A 22,790-nucleotide genomic window follows, 5' to 3' on the forward strand; every position below is an offset into this window, starting at 1 on the left:
CTCTTTATAGAAGATACCTCAGACCTCAAGCATTGCTTATCCTTTAAAAATAAATCTGGGATCCCAAGACACTTATCTTGTAAACACTTAAGAGTGTTGGTCTTCAAGTCAGTAGAACAATGTTCTACCCGTGCTCTGGTGTTAACAAGCCATGACATTGCACAAAACTCTTCCTTTCTTTGGTGTCCGGTTTCCACAAACTAGTAGGATGAGTGCTCTCTTTCCTCTAAAGTACAATGATTCTAAGATGAAGTAAAGCTGAAATTTGAGTAATAACGATCCTGAAGGTGAAAGGTAGGTAGTAACAAATCATCATAGGGATGGAATGTAAAGATGAAGAAGAAAAAGAAGTACAGTATCTTATGTGGTAAAAGCTTGTAATTATGGCAAAATAAATCTCACACTTCAGATAGAAAACCATATTAAGATTTGGTAAGGGATGCTCGGTTAGTTCAGTTGGTTAGAGTGCAGCCTTATAACACTGAGGTCATGGGTTCAGATCCCTGTCCCAGTCAGCAGTCGGGAAAAAAAAATTGGTAAGCTAATATGAAAATAATGAAAGCAGAACACTACCCAAATCTACTCACAACTCAATGAAATATGCAATGGAAATCCAGTTAGGTGATTTGTTAAGAAACATTAAAACCCAAAGTGAAATAAATGAATTAAATTAAAGCTCACCTTTAAAATAGTATCTGAGGGAAATGGGACCCCAGCGTCTCCATGATTTGTACTGGGTACCCAAGAGGCATCATCACAGAGGAGATCCTGAGAGGGAGCCAGTTCTGGGGTCACATTGAGAAAATTAAACTCTGTCTTAGCCGACTGTGAGGCAACGCACAGATTGTAGGAATAGGGCAATGTTCCCTCACTGCAATTGGGGAGAACTCCAGATCCAGACTTGGAGCTGAGACCAGGCTGAAAGCAGCCCCAGGCGGCGGGGCTGGAGGAGTGTCTCAGGCGCAGGGCAATGGCCAGAATCACCGCGAGGAGGAAGAGCACGGAGATCAAGGCCAAGGCCACCACCAGGTAAAACTGCAGCTCGGTCTGGGAGCCAGAGGGCACTGGACGGTCACTAAGGTCCGGCAGTCACTCCTCGACGCTGCCGTTGGGACCCAAGTCCGGGTCGGAGGCACTGACTCGAGCGATGGAGGCTCCAGGCTGATTGTTTTCTGGCACATGGACCAGGTAGGCGGACTGTTGGAAAACTGGGGCGTTGTCGTTGACATCGGAGATGTGTAGGGTGATACTTATGCTGGAGGAGAGGGGCGGCTTGCCCCTGTCAGTTGCCATGATGGTGACATTGTATTCTGGGATCTCCTCCCGGTCCAGGGTTCTGTCTGTCACTAACTTGTAGTAGTTCTTCGAGGAAGATTTCAATATAAACTCAGCATTTCCCAACACGTGGCAGTAAACTTCTCCATTTTCTCCAGAATCTCTGTCTCTAGTTTTTATCAAGGCTATCACTGTTCCTGGCGGTGAATCCTCTGGTAGGGGAGTATATGCTGAAGTCACAATCACTTCAGGTGCACAATCGTTCTCATCGAGAATTTCAATTTGTATAATACAATGGGCTGCTAGATCTCCAGGATCTTTGGCTTCTATACTCAGAGTGTAGCTATTAGCAATTTCGAAATCCAAATCATCCTTCGTTGTGATTTCTCCTGTTCTTTTATCTAAGTTAAAAATGTGTTCCACTCGCTCGTCCACATTATGAAAGGAGTAGATGATGTCCGCATTGGTGCCCTCATCTCTGTCGGTGGCCATCACTTGAAGCACTGAGAATCCCAGAGGCACGTTTTCCCGCAGGGTGACCCTATACAAAACCTGACTGAACACTGGAGGGTTGTCATTGGCATCAGTGACTTGGATTCCAATCTGGATGGTGCCACTTTGGGGAGGGTCCCCACCGTCCACAGCTGTGAGGACCAACTGATGGACATTGTGCTCTTCTCTATCCAGAGAATGTTTCAGAATCAATTCAGGATATTTACATCCATCTGGAGTCTGTTTCTCTGCAAGTTCAAAGTACTCGTTGTCATTAAGGTGGTATCTTTGCAGTGAATTAGGGCCAGCATCTGAGTCCAGGGCTGGGTCTAATGGAAATGCTGTACCTGGCGGAGTGGATTCTCTAATTTTTAAATCAATCTGACTCTGTTTGAATTGCGGAATGTTGTCATTTATATCCTGCACAGTTACTGCTACGTGGAAAATATTTAGTGGGTTTTCAGCGACAGTATCGAAATCCAGAATACACAGAGGCTTCTTCCCACAAATCTGCTCTCTGTCTATTCTGTCACCCACAAGTAAGTCTCCGCTTTCTAGGTGTACAGTGAAATGTTCCTCCTCCGCGCTAACCCGCAGCTTCCGGGCCGGCAAGTCCCGGACATCGAGTCCCAGATCCCTGGCGAGGTTTCCTACCACAGAGTTCTTGGACAGCTCTTCGGGAATTGAATAGCGGATCTGGTCTGGGAGAGCCCCGCGGAACAAAGACAGCAGAAAGGGCAACGGTACCTGCAGCCACAGCGCCCGGCCGCGCCTCCCCGCGTTCGGCCTCATCCTCTGTCTCTCTCCGCCGCTGCTCTGCTCCTTTGCAGAGGAGGAATCAGCTCTCCGTGGATGGCAGAGTCCGAGGCAGGATCACTTTTGCTGCTTTTGCTTTCTCTATGCGAATCTTTACTGGCCTCCTTTGTGTTGGTCTGAGCAGGAAGTTAGCCTCTAAGAGGCTCACAAATGCGTCTCTCACATCTTCTCTCCGTTCTTTTGACCTACAGCGACGCCCAGAGGTTTTCTCAGGAAACTACACCAAGGGCTTGTAAACGTTTGCAAATGACTTTTTTCTCTCTTTCTTGGCTTTATAGAGTATTTATTTAAAAATAGGTAATATAATAACACCGTTTCAAAACCGAAAGGTACATAAAGCATGGGATCTCCCTCTCATCCCTGCTTGTGATAACATATTTCTCCCAGAAGATATTATGTTATGTTTTTTGTGTATCCTTCCAGAGATATGTTTTGTATAGTGTGGCAGATCTTTGTGTTCTTCCCCTTTTTTACACAAATGTCAGCATACAATATAACATGGTCTGCACCTTGCTTTTTTCATTCATTGTATCTTGAAGATCATTTCATATCAATACATAAAGAGGTTTTCCATTTATTTCTTATAACTGTGGAGTAGTCCATAAAATGGATATGCAATGATTTGTTTAATCAGAAATATTATTTTCTAAAAGAAACCCACTTCCCAGGTAAACAAAAACATATTTTTCCACTTAATACTAGGTATAAATTATCTACTGCTCTCTTAAGCCAAAACTTGTACACTCTGATTCTGGAATATATTCCTAACAGCAGCATCCAAATATGTTTCACACAGTTTCAGGCCAATTGAGCATTTCCAAATTACATTTTAGGGCTTTATTATTTTAAAGAATCTCTCCTCAGATATAAGTTACTCTCAATATTCACTTGTTATTTCCTCTTTGCTCTCCCCAAGCCAGTTCATTGCATCGTACTGCATTCCAGTTGCACCACAACTTCCCATGAATACAAAACCATGTGGAAACTAAAACTCTTCTTCTTAAGTTGAATTGAGGCATTTCACACAATATACTGCTACAACTTCCAGTCATCAAAATACACCAATCTGTGTAGCCATAGCATGTATAAATTCTGCATTAACTCATAGCACTAAATGAAGTCACAAGGAACAAAAGTGCTGCATATCCCTTACACACAAAATATTTCCCTTTATATCAGATCATCCCAGAGCCACACAGTCACAGGGCTATTTGAGAGCAATTTGTAGGGACAGGGATGAGGTGAACCTACTAAGTAGCGTGATTCGTACCAGTCCAGAATCCAAGTTACCCAACCTTGGTAAGAGGTTCACATGATGAAACACTGGAAAGACTTCAAAAAGTTATGTTTTCCTTGGAAATAAAGAAGGATCTCAATAGTGATGCCATAATAGTTAATTTGGAAATTATTAAAATTACTCCTACCACCTACCTGAGTGAAATAAAATGAGCAATATTTTTGGTAATTGCAGAAGTGTGCCAAAGGAATCACATGGTCATTGTTGGTGCACATCAGAACAACAAAATATTTGAGATGTACCAGTCCATTGAGAAAATATCCCTGTTAAAGTTATATCTAAAATTTAAATTCATAAATTGCCAGTATTCATAAATTACCATTGTCTAATTATAAAGAAAAATACCCTTCCAAGGAAGAAAAGTAAACTTTAAGAAAAACACGGTGGAGTGTAAAAAGGAATTTAACAATATTTAGTCCAGACTCAACAAAAGCTTCATGGGAAAGAATGCTGTAAATACAAATTTACACAATTGCCTTCTGTTTCACAGGTCTAATCTATCCTTTCAGTAATGCCTAAAGGAAAATATCATTTAAAGAAGGGAGATGGTTTAGAGGTATAAAATTAAGAAATTCCTGCTGAAACTACAACTGAATAAATAACAAAAAGGAAAAGCAATAAACAACTTTTTTTTTTGGTCTTTTTTACTGACCGGTAACAGGATCGCAACCCTCGGTGTCGCGCCTGTACCAGGGACCGGCAACGGGATCGCAACCCTCTGTGTTGCGCCCACACCTCACTCACCCAGTGAGCGGGAACCGGTCTCCACATGGGATTCGAACCCTCGGCGGGAGCGCCGCCACGCTCCCAAGCGGCGCTCTATCCAGTGCGCCACCGGGCCGGCCCAATAAACAACTTTTTTATGTAATGAATATTATTGATCATTACTGAGGAATCGTCTGCCTCTCCCCTTTAAAGCAGTAGAATATTAATAAAGAGGTGCCTTTATGTGATATATTACATATCTTACACAACTGGAGACATTTACACAGTTCTGTGCCTATATTTCAGTTTGATAAGATCTATTATAAGATCAACTCACCTGAAGAAGATTGGGATCTTTTATTTCAAGTACATCTTGATTTATAAGAAGAGGATCACTTTTCTCACAACTCTCCTGGCTGATCAGTGTGTCCGCGTAGTTGGGCTGGGGGAAGATCAGGTGACTCTTCCCTGAGTCCGCGGTGAGGGAGACCTCGTGGGAATAAGTCTGCAGAAAAGCCTGCACCCCATCCATGCCCACAAAGTGTGAGGTGGGCACCCCCACCAACCCACCATCTGCAGCCTGACCCAGGCGCGATGAGTGCCAGCGCCGTAGCCTGAGTGCCAGCAACACAATGACAAAGGCCAGGAAGACACAGGAGACTGTGGCCACTGCCACCACCAGATACAGTGTGAGGCTTGAGTCATCTGGATTGGCTGAAGGCTTGAGGCTGCCCAAGTTGGCCAGGACATCAGGGATGCTGTCGGCCACAGCCACGGTGAGCAAGACGGTGGCTGAGAGAGGGGGGAGGCCATGGTCCTGGACAGCCACCACGAGGCTCTGCTTCACTGTGTCTCTGTCCAGCAGGGCCCTCGCCGTGCGCACCTCACCCGTGTGCAGCCCCACTGTGAAAAGCCCAGGCTCACTGGCCTTAAGCAGTTGGTAGGACAGCCAGGCATTCTGGCCTGAGTCTCTGTCCACTGCCACCACCTTTGTCACCAGGTAGCCAGGCTCTGCAGAGCGAGGTGCCAGCTCCACGCCAGTGGAACCATCTGTGGGTAGGGTGGGGTAAAGGATCTCAGGCACATTGTCATTCTGATCCAGCACAAACAGGCTCAGTGACACATTGCTGCTGAGTGGTGGGTCCCCACTGTCACTGGCTGTCACCAGTAGTTGCAGGTCTCTAAACTGCTCATAGTCAAAGGAGCGCAGTGCAAATAGAACACCAGTGTTGGAGTTGATGGATACATAAGAGGACAAGGGTGCATCCTGGAAAGTGTCCTCAGCCAGGGAGTAAGTGACTCGAGCATTGTCACCACTGTCAGGGTCCTGGGCAGTCATGGATATGATGGAGGCTCCTCTGGGGTTGTTTTCAGGAATGTAGGCAGAGTAGGAGGCATGAGAGAAGGCTGGTGGGTTGTCATTGATGTCCATCACATGCAGGATGATGTGAGTTTCTGTAGACAGTGGTGGAGTTCCCTGGTCAGTGGCAGTTACTGTGATGTTATATTGTGAGACTTCTTCCCTGTCCAGAGTTCTGCGTGTCAGTAACCGAAAATAATTTCCATAGGTCTTTTCAAGTGTGAATGGCAAATTATCTGGAATAGAACATGTGACAAGGCCATTCTCTCCTGAGTCACTGTCATGCACATTGAAAAGTGCAATGACTGTACCTGGGGAAGAAGTTTCTTGGATTGAGCTGGTGAGAGATGTAACTGTGACTTCTGGAATGTTGTCATTTACATCCAGAATGGTCACCAGTACCTTACTTCTGGCTCGAAGACCAGGACCGTCATGGGCTTCTACATCTATGTCATAGAATCCAGAGTCCTCATAATCTAGATCCCCCAATATTGTTATATCTCCACTCAGAGAATTCAGCTGGAATAGCTGGGATATTTTGTCTCTCACTTTCCGGAAAGAATACGTCACTTCTCCATTGGCTCCTTCATCTGGATCAGTAGCTTTTATGGTGAGTAGACGGGTGCCCACAGGTACGTTCTCCTGAACACTCACATGGTACTCGGGCTGAGTGAATACGGGAGCATTATCATTGGTATCCACAAGTGTTACATGAATCCTGGCAGTGCCAGAGCGAGCCGGGTCGCCTCCGTCGAAGGCGGTGAGAACGAGGTGGTGAACGGCCTCTTCCTCGCGATCTAGGGCGCGCTCTAGCACCAGCTCTGGGTACTTAATCCCATCGGTCCCGCTTTGCACGGCCAGGGAGAAGTGACCATTATAACTGAGTTGGTAACCCTGTAGGGAGTTGATCCCTACATCCTGATCAAAAGCTTCAGGAAGAGGAAATCTTGTCCCAGGATTTTCATTTTCAGCAACTTTTATTTCCCTCTGCTCTGTTCCAAAGGTGGGCGCGTTATCATTAACATCTGTTATTTCCACTTCTACTCCAAAAATCTTCACTTTGTCCTCTAGGAGAATCTCCAGGTTTGCCACACACTTCGGAGATCTGTCGCAGAGCTCCTCCCGATCTATCCTGCCCGCCGTGACCAACGTGCCGCTCCGCGGGTTCAGAGCAAAGAGCTGCGTCCTACCTCTGGAGACGATGCGGACTCCGCGCTCCGCCAGCTCCTGGGGCTCCAGCCCCAGGTCCTTGGCGATGTTGCCCACGAAAGAGCCTTTCTCCAGCTCCTCAGGCACGGAGTAGCGGATCTGTTCAGCCCGAATTTCCCACAGGGCCCCCAGGAGAACGCAGATCCGGACCAGCCGGCTGCACTCTGGGCGATAAGGGGGAGACGCCATTACAGCCCCGCGGCAGAATAGCCTGCACTTGGGTTTTCCCTCTGTGGAGACCTGAGGAGTCCTAGGATCTTCGGGGTCCAAAATACTGTGCTTTCACCGTTGGATGCTGGAGCACTCGCGGGTCTAGGGTGGAGCTTTTGTAAAGCCCCAGAAACAGTGCTTTGTGCTGCGGAAATCCCGTGGTTCGAATTGAATTTCTGGTTGTCTTTTTTCCCCCGGTTGATCAACAGCGACACTCAGAGTCCTAACCTTGTCACTGCAATTTATTCTTGATAAATAAGGTATCACTTTTATACATTTCCATTCCTAATCCTATTTTTACCAAGAAAATAAAAGCCAAATTCCTGTCATTTGATTTGGAATGATCCACAGCTTCCTGTACAATAAACTTCATAAAGTTATTTATTTTTTTGGGTAAATGGTGATTCTTTTTGCTAAGAATTTTTTTTAAACCTCTTTTCTGTTTTCACATTATTCATCCCATAGCCCATTTTCAGTGCAGTGTATTGTGTGAGAGAGGCAGTCATCCCTCCTAGGAGCTAGAGTGGACTTGAAGAATGAAGGAAGAGACAGGTGAAAAGACAACGTGGCAAGGAAGCTTGGAGGTCAGACTCTAGTCCTAAACTATGCAGAAACAAACAAAAAAAAGGGTCACTTGAGCTGACCCTTTAGAACCTGAGGCAACTATTCAATTACCTTGCAAGAAAATATGTACTGTTCAAGAGACAGTTCTACCCCTGTGTAAATGGGCTTGGAGAATACGATAATATATAATAGGTTTGGGAAGATAATTTGGTCATCAATTTTGTATATACTAGATTCTAGGCCACATGTTATGCTTGTAACTATCTTGTTCACAGTGGGTCCTCAATCTTTATAACAGTGTCTTTCATAAAGGTAGTCAACAAATATTTTTTCAATGTTTCATGAATGAGTTATCAATGTAAATGGAAAGCCTAAAACAATGTGTAAACAACTCTGATCTTAAAAGTAAACGACAGAGGTAAAAAGACAGAAAAGTTAGTGTTGTAAAGAGCAGATAATATTTCAGTGATTTTTTCCATGTAATACACATCTAGTATTATTTTACCATTATTTCTTTTTTCTTTTGGTGGATGGTGGGTATGGGGAGCTGAACCCTTCACCTTGGAGTTACCAGGCTGTGCTCTAACCAATGCAGCTAACTGGCCAGCCCATTTACCATTATTTCTAAGGTGATGTGAGCTTTGATTTTATAATAACCAGTAAAAGGAAATATTTTAGTGGTTGTATATATATGATCATTGCATGTTTCATAGCTTTCTGATTGAGGAATACTTAAAGTAGTTTACTAATCTGAGAATATTTGAAATAAAGCAGTAAATCACCAGCTGTTTAGATTATTTCTCACTTAACAATTAGTATCTAGAAATGACTCATAAGTTTTAACGTCACAAGAGTCCAGTAACTATACAGAATTTTTAAATCTTCAGACTTTGAGAGAGTAGATTAAAGGACTCACAATTCTCAAAGTACTCACAAATTGCTGGAGATTGGGAGATAAAATGAGATGTTTTGGAAATAAATCTGACAATACGCATAAAAAATCTGAAACTGTAGATTTGACTCATTTCTCATAAAACCATACTAAAGAAATAATGAGAAATATGAGAAAGGCTTTACAAAAAATGTTTATTACATTCTTTACTATAATAGTAACAAAGTAGAAAGAGGATAAAAATAAATGTTTTAACGATGGTTAGGAAAGGTATGGAACATCCTTCAGTGAAATTATGAAGTGGGAATAATATTCACCCAAAATCAGTGACTCAGATGTAAAATTTGATCATCTTTGCTACTTGTGATAAAATGAAGAAATGCTGAGAGACTTATTTATTGGAAGGCTGTATTAAATATACACCTTATAGCAAAAAGGTAAAGAAGTAGAATGTAATTGATGAAGATAAATGTAAAATTTAACTTGGGCAGAGAGAACTGTCAATATATTTATAAAGAGTTAAGCATAAGAATACTTGGAAAAAAGTATCATACATCAACTAAGAGATGACACTGCTATTACTAGAGGTGGTGACACCCAACAAACAGCTCTTTTTAGCAAGATTTGCCAACCATATAGAAAATGCCAACAGTAAAGACTGAAAATTAGTAATCAGGTAATTACCATGACTACTGAGCAATCAAGGAACCAATCTCCACCCACTCAAAACACCTCTCCTCCACTAGATACCATCACTAGGACAATGAAGAATGACCAAAATTAATTATGCACTATTGAGAAGCAAACACAATATATAAAATTTAAATAGGTTTGCGGAAACTCACGTGAGAGGAAAAGGAAGAGTCATAAGCCATTTGGGGATCTTCATTACTGGCACATACTACCATAGAAGGATCATCACACAGAAGATCTTGAGGGGGCGCCATTTCCGGTGTTACATTGAGAAAGTTAAACTCTGTCTTCGCAGAATGTGAGGCAACGCATAGGTTGTAGGAATAGGGCAAAGTCCCCTCGCTGTAGTTGGGGAGAACCACGGGTCCAAGGGTGGAGCAGAGACCAGGCTGAAAGCAGCCGCCAGCGGCGGGGCCGGAGGAGTGTCTCAGGCGCAGGGCGATGGCCAGAATCACCGCGAGAAGGAAGAGCACGGAGATCAAGGCCAAGGCCACCACCAGGTAAAACTGCAGCTCGGTCTGGGAGTCAGAGGGCACTGGACGGTCACTAAGGTCTGGCAGTACCTCTTGCATGCTGTCCGCGAAGACCAGGTGCAGCGTGGCGGTGGCCGAGAGAGGTGGCTGTCCACCGTCGCGCACAGCGACCAGCAGGCGATGTCGGGCCGCGTCCCTGTCCCCCAAGGCGCGAGTCGTGCGCACCTCGCCCGTGCGCAGTCCCAGGGAAGAGCACGGAGATCAAGGCCAAGGCCACCACCAGGTAAAACTGCAGCTCGGCCTGGGGGTCCGAGGGCACAGGGAGGTCACTGAGCTCTGGCAGTACCTCCTGCAAGCTGTCCGCGAAGACCAGGTGCAGCGTGGTGGTGGCCGAGAGAGGTGGCTGTCCACCGTCGCGCACAGTTACCAATAGGCGCTGTCGGGCTGCGTCCCTGTCCCCCAAGGCACGCACCGTACGCACCTCGCCAGTGCGCAGTCCCAGGCTGAAGAGCCCGGGCTCGCTGGCCTGCAGCACGTGGTAGGACAGCCAGGCGTTGTGTCCCGAGTCTGCGTCCACTGCCACCACCTTGGTGACCAGGTAGCCGGGCTCCGCCGCGCGCGGCACCGTGTCGAAGAGCGCCGAGCCGTCGGGCCCCAGCGCCGGGTACAGCACCCGCGGCGCGTTGTCGTTGCGGTCGCCCACCAACACGCGCAGGCTCACGTTGGCGCTGAGCGCGGGCGAGCCCTGGTCGCGGGCCTGCAGCGTCAGCTCGAAGGCGCGCAGCTGCTCGTGGTCGAAGGCGCGCTGCGCGAACACCACCCCGCTCTGTGCGCTCACGGACACGTAGGACGACAGCACCCGCGGCTCCAGGTCACTGGCCACGATTGCGTAAGAGACGCTGCCGTTGGGACCCAAGTCCGGGTCTGAGGCGCTAATCTGGGCGATGGAGACTCCAGGTGGGTTGTTCTCAGCCACGTGAACCACGTATGACTCCTGGTGGAAAACCGGAGCGTTGTCATTGACGTCGCCAATGTGTAAGGTGACCCTTGTGCTGGAGGAGAGGGGAGGCTTGCCACTGTCTGTGGCTATAATAGTGACGTTGTAAGCTGCGGTCTGTTCCCGATTTAGGGTCCTGTCAATCAATAGCTTGTAATAATTCTTGGAGGTGGATTCTAATTTGAAGGGAACTTCTTCCTGAATATAGCAGGTCACCAGACCATTTTGCCCAGAATCCTGGTCTCGCACTTTAATGAGGGCTATTACGGATCCAAGGTCTGAGTCCTCTGAAATCTGATTAGAAAAGGACATGAATGTCACCTCGGGGGCATTGTCATTCTCATCAACAACTTCAATATGAACGTTACAGTGAGCCGCGTGCACTCCTCCATCCTTGGCTTCTACACCCAACACGTACCTACTTGTCTCTTCAAAGTCCAATGTCCCATTGGTTGTGATGTCACCGGTATTCGGATTGAGATGGAATAAGAGGCTCGTGGGGGAACTGAGGAAGGCGTAGGTGATCTCTGCATTAACACCCTCGTCCTGGTCTGTGGCCATCACCTGCAGCACAGGGGTTCCCTGGGGCACGTTTTCTTGGAGACTAACTCTGTAAACATCCTGGCTGAACACTGGAGCATTATCATTGGCATCAGTGACTTGTATCCGGATCTGGGTGGTGCCGCTTAGAGGCGGGTCCCCTCCATCAATGGCAGTCAGTATTAAGCGATGGGAGCTCTGATGTTCCCTATCTAGAGGTTTTTCCAGCAGTAATTCCGGGTATTTACTTCCATCAGGACTTTCCTTTGTTGACAGAGAGAAGTGTTGATTGGGGCTGATGGTGTAGATCTTCAGTGAATTACTTTCTACATCTGCATCTTGTGCAGAAACCAAAGGGAATTTTACTCCTGGTAAGGCTGACTCACAGATTTCTAAATCAATGCCTTTTGCAATGAAACGTGGTGCATTGTCGTTAATATCTTGGACTGCAACTATCACGAGGAAAACATTCATTGGGTTTGCAGCGACAGTTTCGAATTCTAGTGCACACTCAGGTTTCCTCCCGCAAATCTTCTCTCGATCTATCCTACCGCTCACTAACAGATCCCCGCTCTCCGCACTAATGTTGAAATAATCCTCTACACTAACCCGCAGTTTTCTCGCTGGCAACTCCTGGACACTGATCCCCAGATCCTTGGCTAGCTTCCCCACCCGCGAGCCCATGCCTAGCTCCTCCGGAATCGTGTAGCGGATCTGCTGGGAGATGGCCCCGCAGAACAAAGACAGCAGGAAGGGAAACAGTACCTGAATTTTCATCGTTTCAGCTTCTCTGGCACTCCACTGCATATTATGAACTCTACAGGAAGCTTCTTCTCAAGGTTTCTCTGGGATGCTTTTTAAAAAATCAACGACAACACCCCGGTCTTTTGTGATTTGAGGGTAAGACCTGTTTGTTAGGCGTTTGAGGGTGCGCAAGGGCAGCGTCCACATTCTGATGTGCACGGGAGAAAGCCGGAAAGCACTCTGCCTGACGCTCCTGCAGAACTGAGAACTTTCCCTTCCCTTTGGTCGACAGCGGCACCCGGAGGTTGTCTTGGAAAACTGCATATTACCCAGCTGTTTATCCTCACAGTCAACCTCTTGAATTTATGTACCTTTCTCTTAATTTGCTGGAAAGAACCAAATATTCACAATCTCCCTCTAAATTTGATATTTTCTAGTTTATCGTCTCACATGCATCTTCATCATTTTGTATTCTTTTTTCATTTAAAAAATTCACAAGGCATATTCCATTTTTTCAGTTTTGGGGGTAAAAATATCTTCAATGATTTCACTGTGTTTATAAACTCTGGCATGACTTATGTATCCAAGTGAGTAAGTTAACTTTTATCCACATTTTTAGTGGACTATGGTCTTTACCTTTCTGTAAATTCATTGAAATAACTTCCCTTATTTAGTATTTTAAATCTCTCCATATATACTCTATCAATTCAGCAATAGTTCTGAAAGATATACTCTTTAAAAAAAAAAAAAGAAAAGAAAATCAAGACCCTACAATTATTTTAATGTATTGCTCTTTTTCATAAAACATAGACCATCCTCCCAGTTAAGCAGAGCAAAGGCTGGCATTTTGTTAAAGGAACTAATTTAATATTTGGGCATGCATACACGCTTTTTATAAAACTGAATCTTGTGTAAGCCATATTTATTTTTATGAAACTAGTGCTTCTTTTCTATATGAACACATGTACACTACTCTATAATGCCAGTTCTCAGCTCCAGCCCATTCATACTATTAATGAATGAAATGAATTTGACTTGATCACTGGCATATCTTGGAGAGCATTGAGAGTCCTTAGATACTCCATTTTGGAACTTATCCTCTAATTCTTGAATTGGTCTTGGGTAACTCAGACAAATCCCTTTATATCAAATGCACTCACTCAACAATTTATTCTACTATTTTGCAGTGTTCACCCATAATGATATTATACTCCTGTCAAAGCAGACTATTATTTGTTTTCCTAAGACACTCTTTTCCTTGTTTTTCTTGCTTCATGCCTTTATACATTCTGTTCCTTTTTTTATGAATTTCTCCTGTAATAAATTCTTGCCCATTATTCAGGAAAAAATACTTTCTAGTGAAAAGGGATTCTGATAACTTTTATTATTTGTACAAGTGTGTGGGAATTGTACTGCCTTTGTTCTTTCAGTGTAGTTTCATGACACATATGTAGTCTATGTTTCATATTGGATATGTCAAAGGTTACATGCCTTTTATATTGTGATGTGTTTGCATATTTGAATGAGAATACACATTTCTCTGCTTACAGTTATTTTGTTCAGGCCCAATTGTCTCACAGGTTTGAACATGCCTCTTCCTAATATATTGAAGGAGAGATCTGTTCCTTTGTTTGAGATCTAATGAAATATATTTTGGTCTAATTTTGGATGACTCTCTTATGTGTCTTCATGAGTAAAAATAATTTCATAAATTTCAGAAGGGGCCAATAATTTCTGGCCAAAGAAGGCTGTAGACCATGATCAGGACTCCTATTCCACTGTTGGAGTGCATGGGCTGGAAATCTCCCACAGAGGCTGTGCCATATCCCTTTACATTTTTTATCCTTCTCAATGGGCAAGAAAGACCACTTTAAGGCTCATGATAGTTTGGGCAAGTGAACTTTCCACTTTCAGGCAAACAGCTGAGATCAATATGAATACACACACACACACACACACACACACACACATTTTAGGCATACACAATAGGCACTACCGGTAAAATCATTTGACCAACGTGTATATTTTTTATGCTACAATTTTTATATAATTGAGATTAAAAGAGTGTGGTCTGGCTTGAAAGGAGTCCAACGTAATATGAGAGCATAAAACACCTTGTATTTATATATTTATTTTACTTGTTTGTATCAGTCAGGATAGGTTAGGTAGGGTGGAGTGACAAATTTCAAATCACAGGGATTTAAAATGAAAAAAGCCTATTTATCATGGGTATACAGACCAATGTTGGATCAACCACAGGGCTCTTCTCTCATCATAGTTGCTCAAGGACACACATAGAAGAAGCAGTCACAATTACAAAGAGTAACTTAGAGATCTGGAAATTTTCATAATGGTAATCACAGCTTTCTCCAGGAAGTAACATGCTTTATATCCACTCACAATGTATTGGCCAAAACTAGTTATCTAGGCCTACTTAGTTAAAAGCAGGCCAGGAAATGCAGTTCTATCACAGGCCCAGAGATATTTAGACAACAGAACTAATGACTATCTCATTGCTTTATTTCTCAAATGTGTGAAAAAGCTTGAAAATACCACATTGGTATAATTGTTCTTTATAATATTCAAAGAAAGAAATACACTCACCTGAAGTAGATTGGAGTCTCCTTTCGTTTCAAGTAAATCTTGAGATACCAGCAGAGGCTCACTTTTCTCACAGCTCTCCTGGCTGATGAGCGTGTCTGCATAGTTGGGCTGAGGAAAGATTAGATGACTCCTCCTCGAGTCCGCAGTGAGGGAGACCTCCTGGGAATAGGTCTGCAGGAAAGCCCGCACCCCGTCCACGCCCACAAAGTGCGAGGCGGACACGCCCACCAAGCCGCCTCCTGCAGCCTGCAGCAGCCGAGACTTGTGCCAGTGCCGCAGTCTGAGCGCCAGCAGAATGATGACAAAGACCAAGAAGACGCAGGAGACAGCGGCCACCGCCACCACCAGGTATAGCGTGAGACCCGAATCTTCGAGGTCGGTGGAGGGCTTGACGTTGCTCAGGTCGGCCAGGACGTCTGGGATGCTGTCAGCCACAGCCACGGTGAGCGTGACGGTGGCTGAAAGAGGGGGCTGCCCATGGTCCTGGACGGCCACCACGAGGCTCTGCTTGAGTGCGTCTCTGTCCAGCAGGGCCCGTACCGTGCGCACCTCGCCCGTGTGCAGCCCCACTGCAAAGAGCCCAGGTTCGCTGGCCTTGAGCAGGCGGTAAGACAGCCAGGCGTTCTGGCCTGAGTCTCTGTCTACTGCCACCACCTTGGTCACTAGGTAGCCAGGCTCTGCAGAGCGGGGCGCCAGCTCCACACCAGTGGAACCGTCTGTGGGGAGAGTGGGGTACAGGATTTCAGGCACATTGTCATTCTGGTCCATCACGAACAGGCTCAGCGACACGTTGCTACTGAGTGGTGGGTCCCCGCTGTCGCTGGCTGTCACCAGTAGTTGCAGATCTCTAAACTGCTCATAATCGAAAGAGCGCAGCGCATACAAAATGCCAGTGTTGGAGTTGATGGAGACATAGGAAGATACGGGAGCCCCCTGGAGGGTTTCGTCAGTCAATGCATAAATGATGCGGGCGTTGTCACCGCTGTCTGGGTCCTCGGCGGTCACTGAGAAGATGGAGGCTCCTATGGGGTTGTTTTCGGGAATGTAAGCGGAGTAGGAGGAGTGAGAAAAGGTGGGTGGGTTGTCATTGATGTCTGCCACGTGCAGGGTGATGTGAGTTTCCGTGGACAGTGGCGGACTTCCACCATCTGTGGCTCTCAGACTGATGTTATATTCCGACATCTGTTCATGATCCAGGGATCTGGCTGTCACTAAACGGTAATATTGGTCAATTGATTTTTCTAAATTAAATGGCAGATTTCCCAGGACAAAAACTGTGACCTGCCCATTCTGCCCAGAATCGCGGTCATGCACATTGATAAGAGCAATTTCTCTTCCAGCGGTAGCTTCTTCTGGGACTGAGCCTGTGAGAGAAGTGATTGTAACTTCTGGGGCATTATCATTCACATCCAGAACTGTGACTAGAACCTTGGCTCTTGAAAGGAGACCTGGTCCATCTTGTGCCTCAATTTTAATTTCATAGAACATAGTATCCTCATAATCTAGACTTTTTAATATTGATATATCTCCAGTCACTGAGTTGAGATCGAAAACCTGATCGATTTTCCCAGGCATTTTATCTAGAATATAGGACACTTGAGCATTGAAACCCTCGTCAAGGTCGGTGGCATTCACTGTGAGCAGCCGGGTGCCCACCGGCACGTTTTCCTGAACACTTACATGGTACTCAGGCTGAGTAAACACTGGCGGGTTGTCGTTTGCATCCAGAACTACCACTTGGATGTACAAGTTGCCAGAGTGGACAGGGTGGCCACCATCAGAGGCACCGAGGACAAGCTGGTGAACTTCCTTTTTCTCACGGTCCAGGGCCCGCTCCAGGACCAGCTCTGGGTACTTGGCCCCGGAGACGCTAGTCACAGCGAGAGAGAAATAGTCATTGGGGCTGAGCTTGTAGTTTTGCAGGGAGTTCGTGCCCACGTCTGGGTCAAATGCAGCTTTAAGTGGAAATCGGGTTCCAGGAACCGTTAGTTCACCAATTTTTATTTCCAATTCCTCTGTCAGAAAATTAGGAGCATTATCATTAATATCTGTAATTTCTATTTCTACCTCAAAAATTTTCAATTTGTCTTCAATCAGGATGTTAAATTTTACCAGACACCGCGCGCTCTGAGCGCAGAGCTCCTCCCGGTCAATCCTGCCCGCGGTGACCAAGCTGCCGCTCCGCGGGTTCAGAGAGAAAAGCTGCGTCCTACCTCTGGAGACGATGCGGACTCCGCGCTCCGCCAGCTCCTGGGGCTCCAGCTCCAAGTCCTTGGCGATGTTGCCCACGAAGGAGCCTTTCTGCAGCTCCTCGGGAACCGAGTAGCGGATCTGCCCGGATCCTGTCTCGCACAGGGTCCCCAGGAGCGCGCACAGCAGGGCCAGCCGTCTGCCGTTTCGGAATTTCAGAAAATTGGTCATTTCCTTTTTTGGTAAATTATTTCCTTTAAATTCTGTTCCAGTTTCCCACGACGGACATCAACATTATTTTCTCAAGGATCTAAATCTTTGATGGGTCTAATTCATAGGTCACAAAGCTGGCAGACTTAAGGGGTGAGCTTGGTAGCCGCCCCGGACCTTCTGAGTCAGATTTCCGTTTAGGAGCAAGGAAATGGTGGACTAGCGCTCCCGCTGCGTTTTCCTTCTTGAGTGGTCAACAGCGACGCTCAGAGGCCTACCCGTTAACTGCACCCTCTCAGACAAACCCAAGTTATTAGTTTCTCAACACCTGAAATCCTTTTTGTCAGAGATAAAGGGATTGGTGTTGATTTCACATGATCGAATTTATATATGTTAGAGGGTGTGACTTCAAGTTATCTTCTTTGGAAATCCATGTACTAGCTTTAACACCATCAATATTGCCTCAAACATAGTGGAGTTACCGTTTTGAAATTTTCCGTTTTAGAACCACGCAGAAATATCAGTCATATTTATAGGTTATATTTCTTCAAGGTTGTCCTTGACAGTCTGACATCGTAGTTTTAATAATTTTTCATTTAACCAATTCATTAAACAAACAATTGGATGTCAGACAATATGTTTGGGGATTTAAGGTGAACACTTCCTTCACAGAGTTTATGAGAATATAAAAGAAAACGGAATTGCAGTGCATTGAGATAATTGTCATAATGAAAGAAGCTAAGGAGGGATGGGAGGGCCTCCAACCTGGCCTTGGAGGTTAGCAAGGCTTTCCCAGGAAACATGGGAAGAGAGGATCAGAGAAAAGGCCTGAATGTGAGAGAGAGAACAGCATAGCAGTGCCTAGATGTGAGAGAGAAACCACAGACCTTCAGGGTATTGAAAGAAGTTCACTTGGTCTAAATCTAGAGTGTGAGGGTGTTTTTTGAAAACCACAATGGAAATGAGTAAGAATAAACTTTTGTTTTAGTTCCAGAATCCCTTTCCCTGTATATTTTCCTAAGTGCAGAACTAGAAATACAATATATTTGTCATTTCAATCATGACGCATTACATACCTATGCATAAGGCATTTATTCTTGTGGAATTACCATGCACACTAAAAGGAACCCTGTCTTTAATTTTCCTCTGTTCATACTTTATTATTTATTTACAAGTAAAGATATTACGACTTACTATTCCACAGTGAGTTCCAATTTTAGAGAATTATGTAATAGTAACAAACACAACGGAATACATTGTTTCAGACAAATTTTCCCTTATCAGATGCCCCTAAATATGATAATCACAGCACCCTGAGAGGTATGATACCATTAAATACAAGGCTCAATTAACACATGATTACTCACAAATCAAAATTTAAAAATGATCCCATTTAAATAGAATACTAGTATGTTCATTATAACCAACATACTAAAAGCCAACATGGGAAGAGGACTGGGCAATAAATACTGGTTATGAGGAAGACTGGGGTTGTATGAGGGATTGGGAAGGTTTCTAGCAGCTGCTGTGAGTAGGAAACACTAAGAGAGATGTACAAAAGAGGATCTTTAGGGGCAATTGTATGATACGGTCTCTGGATCCCTTGTATCTTTTCTTTAAACAAAGCTATATTGGGGATATATATTTTTAAAGATAGAAAGGCAATATGGTTTTCAGATATGAGAAAAATAAAAAGTAACAGTGAAGAGAAACATGTTTATTATTACTCTACTAATTTATTACAAAGCAAATGATAAGTCAATCACTTCTTCAAGGAACACATTGCTACTTTACAGGCTAATGTGATTTTTAACTAAGTAGAGATACTATGACATACCTTCCTGAAACACTGTGAAGAATGCATATTTCTAAGTTTCAATCTGTTTAACAGAAAAGGGCATACAAACTAAGGAAAATGAAGAACTTCACTGACAAAGTAAAGGAAAAATATTAAGAGTCAAAGAACTAACCAACTAAGGTATTTCACTATGCATACACAGTATTTATATTTACACAAATATAAAACAAAAGTCTTGAATTCTAAAGGAGGAAGGGACTTGAGTAAACATAAAATCCAACCTTCATATATGTGTGTGTGTGTGTGTGTATATATATATATATATTTAAGATGACCGGTAAGGGGATCTTAACCCTTGACTTGGTGTTGTATATATATATATATATATATATATTTAAGATGACCGGTAAGGGGATCTTAACCCTTGACTTGGTGTTGTCAGCACCACACTCACCCAGTGAGCTAACCGGCCATCCCTATATGGGATCCGAACCCGGGGCCTTGGTGTCATCAGCACCACACTCTCCTGAGTGAGCCATGGGCCGGCCCAACCTTCATATTTTTAAGACAGAAAGAATTGTTGATCCAGGCAGATGAGATGATTTTCCCAGGGATGAGGAAGAAAGCATGAGAAACCACATACCCCAGTTCCTAATGCAGTGCTCTTTTGATAATCTAAGTATTATCTTCACCTACTAACTCCTGATTTACATTCATTACACAATGACTTCAACCCCTCTTCTCTTTTGCAGCCAGGGAACACTTAGAACTACCTAGACATAATTTACCAGGACTCATTTCTTAAAAATTGAATATATCCTTAAGGGAATATGGGGAATAAGATATAAAACAGTGGAGGCAACTAAGTAATTAGGTAAATATATTTATTTTAGCAAAAGAGCTATTAGGTATATTGTAAAAGACAGTTTACCTGAGAAAATGTTTCTTCTCCCTTATCTTCAAGTAGAGATTGAGGTGCTGATAGAAAATCATTTTTCTCACAGCTCTCCTGGCTGATGAGTGTGTCCGCATAGTTGGGCTGGGGGAAGATCAGGTGGCTTCTCTGCGAGTCTGCGGTGAGGGAGACCTCGTGCGAATAGGTCTGCAGGAAAGCCCGCACCCCATCCACACCCACAAAGTGCGAGGCAGGCACACCCTCCAACCCGCCACTCACAGCCCGAGGCAGGCGTGATGAGTACCAGTGCCACAGCCTTAGTGCCAGCAACACGATGACAAAAACCAGAAACACACAGGAGACAGCAGCCACTGCCACGACCAGGTATAGAGTCAAGTCTGAATCCTCAGGGTCGGTGGGGGTCCTGATGCTGCCCAGGTCGGCCAGGACGTCGGGGATGCTGTTGGCCACGGCCACGGTGAGAGTGACGGTGGCTGAGAGAGGGGGCTGCCCATGGTCCTGGACGGCCACTACGAGGCTCTGCTTGAGCGCATCTCTGTCCAGCAGGGCCCGCGCTGTGCGCACCTCGCCCGTGTGCAGTCCAACCGTGAAGAGCCCAGGCTCACTGGCCTTGAGCAGGCGGTAGGACAGCCAGGCGTTCTGGCCTGAGTCTCTGTCTACTGCTACTACGAGGCTCTGCTTGAGCGCATCTCTGTCCGGCAGGGCCCGCGCTGTGCGCACCTCGCCCGTGTGCAGTCCAACCGTGAAGAGCCCAGGCTCGCTGGCCTTGAGCAGGCGGTAGGACAGCCAGGCGTTCTGGCCTGAGTCTCTGTCTACTGCTACCACCTTGGTCACCAGGTAGCCGGGCTCTGCGGAGCGGGGTGCCAGCTCCACGCCAGTGGAACCATCTGTGGGGACAGTGGGGTACAGGATTTCGGGCACATTGTCATTCTGGTCCATCACGAACAGGCTCAATGATACGTTGCTACTGAGTGGAGGGTTTCCGCTGTCCTGCGCTATCACCCACAGCTGCAGGTCTTGGAATTGTTCATAATCAAAGGAACACAGTGCATAGAGGACCCCAGTGTCAGAGTTGATGGAGATGTAAGAGGACAGGGACACCCCGTCAAGGGTGTCCTCAGCCAAAGAGTAAGTTACATGAGCATTGTCCTTGCTGTCTGGGTCATAGGCCATGATTGAAAAGATGGAGGCGCCTCTAGGGTTGTTTTCAGGAATGTAGGCAGAGTAGGACGTGCGGGGGAAGGCAGGCGGGTTGTCGTTGATGTCTGCCACCTGCAGCAAAACATGAGCATCCGTGGACAGAGACGGGTTTCCTTCATCTTTAGCGGTTAGAGTGATGTTGTAAAAGGAATACTGTTCCCTGTCAAGGGCTCTGGTTGTAACCAGTCGGTGGTAATTGTCCACTGATCCTTCTAACTTGAAAGGAAGGTTCTCCGGGAGTGAACATGTAGTAAATGCATTCTGCCCAGAGTCTCTATCATGTACATTGAAAAGTGCAATTACGGTCCCTGGAGGAGAGTCTTCAGGAACTGAGCTAGTAACAGACGTCATGTAAAATTCTGGGGCATTGTCATTCACGTCCAGAACCGTGACAAGAACCTTCGTTCTGGTCAGAAGGCCAGGACCATCCTGAGCTTCAATGTCAATTTCATGGAATTTGGCATCCTCGTAATCTAGATTCCGAATAACTGTTATATCTCCAGATGTTGACTTAAGTTCAAATACCTCTGAGGTTTCTCCAGGGTTTTTCTCTAGAAAATATGCCACCTGAGCGTTGTATCCCTCATCTGCGTCAGTGGCGGTCACCGTGACTATCCGGGTGCCTACCGGCACATTCTCTGGAACACTCACACGGTACTCGGGCTGTGTAAAAACAGGCGCGTTGTCGTTCACATCCAGGACCTTCACGCAGATGCGGGAGGTGCCAGATCGGACCGGGTCGCCCCGGTCGGAAGCCATGAGAACCAGGCGGTGAACGGCCTCTTCTTCGCGGTCTAGAGCCCGCTCCAGAACCAGCTCCGGGTACTTGTTCCCATCAACTCCGCTTCGCACGTCCAGGGAGAAGTGGTCATTTGGGTTAAGTTCGTACTTCTGGAGGGTGTTCTCTCCCACGTCCGCATCATGCGCACTCTTAAGAGGGATCCGGAATCCTGGCATAGTCGTTTCACTGATTTTTAGCTCCAGTTCCTCTACTCCAAAGCGAGGAGCATTATCGTTAATATCTGTTATTTCTACCTCTACTGAATAAATAGCCAATTTGTCTTCCAATAGGATGTTAAAACTCACCAGACACCGGGCGCTCTGAGCGCAGAGTTCCTCTCGGTCTATTCTGTCCGCCGTGACCAAGCTGCCGCTCCGCGGGTTAAGAGCAAAGAGCTGCGTCCTACCCCTGGAGACGATGCGGACTCCGTGCTCTGCCAGGGCCAGGGGCTCCAAACCCAAGTCCTTGGCGATGTTTCCCACGAAAGAGCCTTTGTCGATCTCTTCTGGCACAGAATAGCGAACCTGCCCAACTCCGGCCTCCCACAGGGCGGCCAAAAAGAGGCACAGCAGGACTAGCGCTCTGTCGTGTGGCAACTTTTGCAGAGCCGCCATTGCCCCTCTGTTGGTTTTCTCTGAGTCAACTTCCAGCATCCAGTGCGGGATTCCAGTCTTTATTCCTCAGAGTCCGAGACAGCCAGCATTCACCGGACCCAGGTCACCGTGCAGAGTACCAGTGGGCTGTTGGACTGAATTTCTTTGGCGCCCGAAGCTTGCAGTCCAAACGCTCAGCCCTTTGTGTTGTGGGAGCCGTAACGTTGGATT

At 45.7% G+C, this 22,790-nt stretch overlaps 5 protein-coding genes across 5 annotated transcripts; all 5 read right to left on the reverse strand.

The window, feature by feature from the left end:
- Positions 1-1,089: 1,089 nt before the first annotated feature.
- LOC103587921 (protocadherin gamma-B2-like) lies at positions 1,090-2,596 on the reverse strand (the record flags this gene model as incomplete). The annotated part of the gene is made up of 2 exons (XM_008569483.1): positions 1,090-2,015; positions 2,515-2,596. Coding segments are annotated over 2 exons (1,008 nt in total), but the record flags the coding sequence as incomplete, so codon positions are not given.
- Positions 2,597-4,913: 2,317 nt separating this feature from the next.
- Positions 4,914-7,343, reverse strand: LOC103587898 (protocadherin gamma-A4). Its single transcript, XM_008569462.1, has one exon. It carries the CDS (start codon positions 7,341-7,343, stop codon positions 4,914-4,916), a length of 2,430 nt encoding a protein of 809 aa, XP_008567684.1.
- A 2,298-nt stretch (positions 7,344-9,641) lies between these two features.
- Positions 9,642-12,404, reverse strand: LOC103587922 (protocadherin gamma-B1-like). The gene is made up of 2 exons (XM_008569484.1): positions 10,333-12,404; positions 9,642-10,211 (listed from the first exon to the last, which is right to left on the reverse strand). Exons 1-2 carry the CDS (start codon positions 12,328-12,330, stop codon positions 9,642-9,644), a joined length of 2,568 nt encoding a protein of 855 aa, XP_008567706.1. The 5' UTR covers positions 12,331-12,404.
- On the reverse strand, positions 12,358-17,292 carry PCDHGA3 (protocadherin gamma subfamily A, 3). Its single transcript, XM_008569485.1, has 2 exons — positions 14,872-17,292; positions 12,358-12,585 (listed from the first exon to the last, which is right to left on the reverse strand). The coding sequence occupies exons 1-2, from the start codon at positions 17,290-17,292 to the stop codon at positions 12,358-12,360; spliced, it is 2,649 nt and encodes an 882-aa protein (XP_008567707.1).
- Positions 17,293-19,973: 2,681 nt separating this feature from the next.
- Positions 19,974-22,790, reverse strand: PCDHGA2 (protocadherin gamma subfamily A, 2). The gene is made up of 2 exons (XM_008569461.1): positions 20,706-22,790; positions 19,974-20,549 (listed from the first exon to the last, which is right to left on the reverse strand). Exons 1-2 carry the CDS (start codon positions 22,617-22,619, stop codon positions 19,974-19,976), a joined length of 2,490 nt encoding a protein of 829 aa, XP_008567683.1. The 5' UTR covers positions 22,620-22,790.

The sequence above is a fragment of the Galeopterus variegatus genome, unplaced genomic scaffold, assembly GCF_000696425.1.
Source record: "Galeopterus variegatus unplaced genomic scaffold, G_variegatus-3.0.2 Scaffold502, whole genome shotgun sequence".
NCBI classification, from domain to species: domain Eukaryota; kingdom Metazoa; phylum Chordata; class Mammalia; order Dermoptera; family Cynocephalidae; genus Galeopterus; species Galeopterus variegatus.

Bases quoted from the DNA above. Each gene is read 5' to 3' on its own strand.
- PCDHGA2 (XM_008569461.1), bottom strand. From the start codon at position 22,619: ATGCTGGAAGTTGACTCAGAGAAAACCAACAGAGGGGCAATGGCGGCT. The intron at 20,550-20,705 runs GTGCGCACAGCG...CACACGGGCGAG, and splicing joins TTGGACTGCACACGGGCGAG to GTGCGCACAGCGCGGGCCCT.
- LOC103587922 (XM_008569484.1), bottom strand. From the start codon at position 12,330: ATGCAGTGGAGTGCCAGAGAAGCTGAAACGATGAAAATTCAGGTACTG. The intron at 10,212-10,332 runs GTACTGCCAGAG...CGCACGGGCGAG, and splicing joins TCGCGGACAGCTTGCAGGAG to GTGCGCACGACTCGCGCCTT.
- LOC103587898 (XM_008569462.1), bottom strand. From the start codon at position 7,343: ATGGCGTCTCCCCCTTATCGCCCAGAGTGCAGCCGGCTGGTCCGGATC.
- PCDHGA3 (XM_008569485.1), bottom strand. From the start codon at position 17,292: ATGACCAATTTTCTGAAATTCCGAAACGGCAGACGGCTGGCCCTGCTG. The intron at 12,586-14,871 runs GTGAGTGTATTT...GGTAATATGCAG, and splicing joins GAGACTCCAATCTACTTCAG to TTTTCCAAGACAACCTCCGG.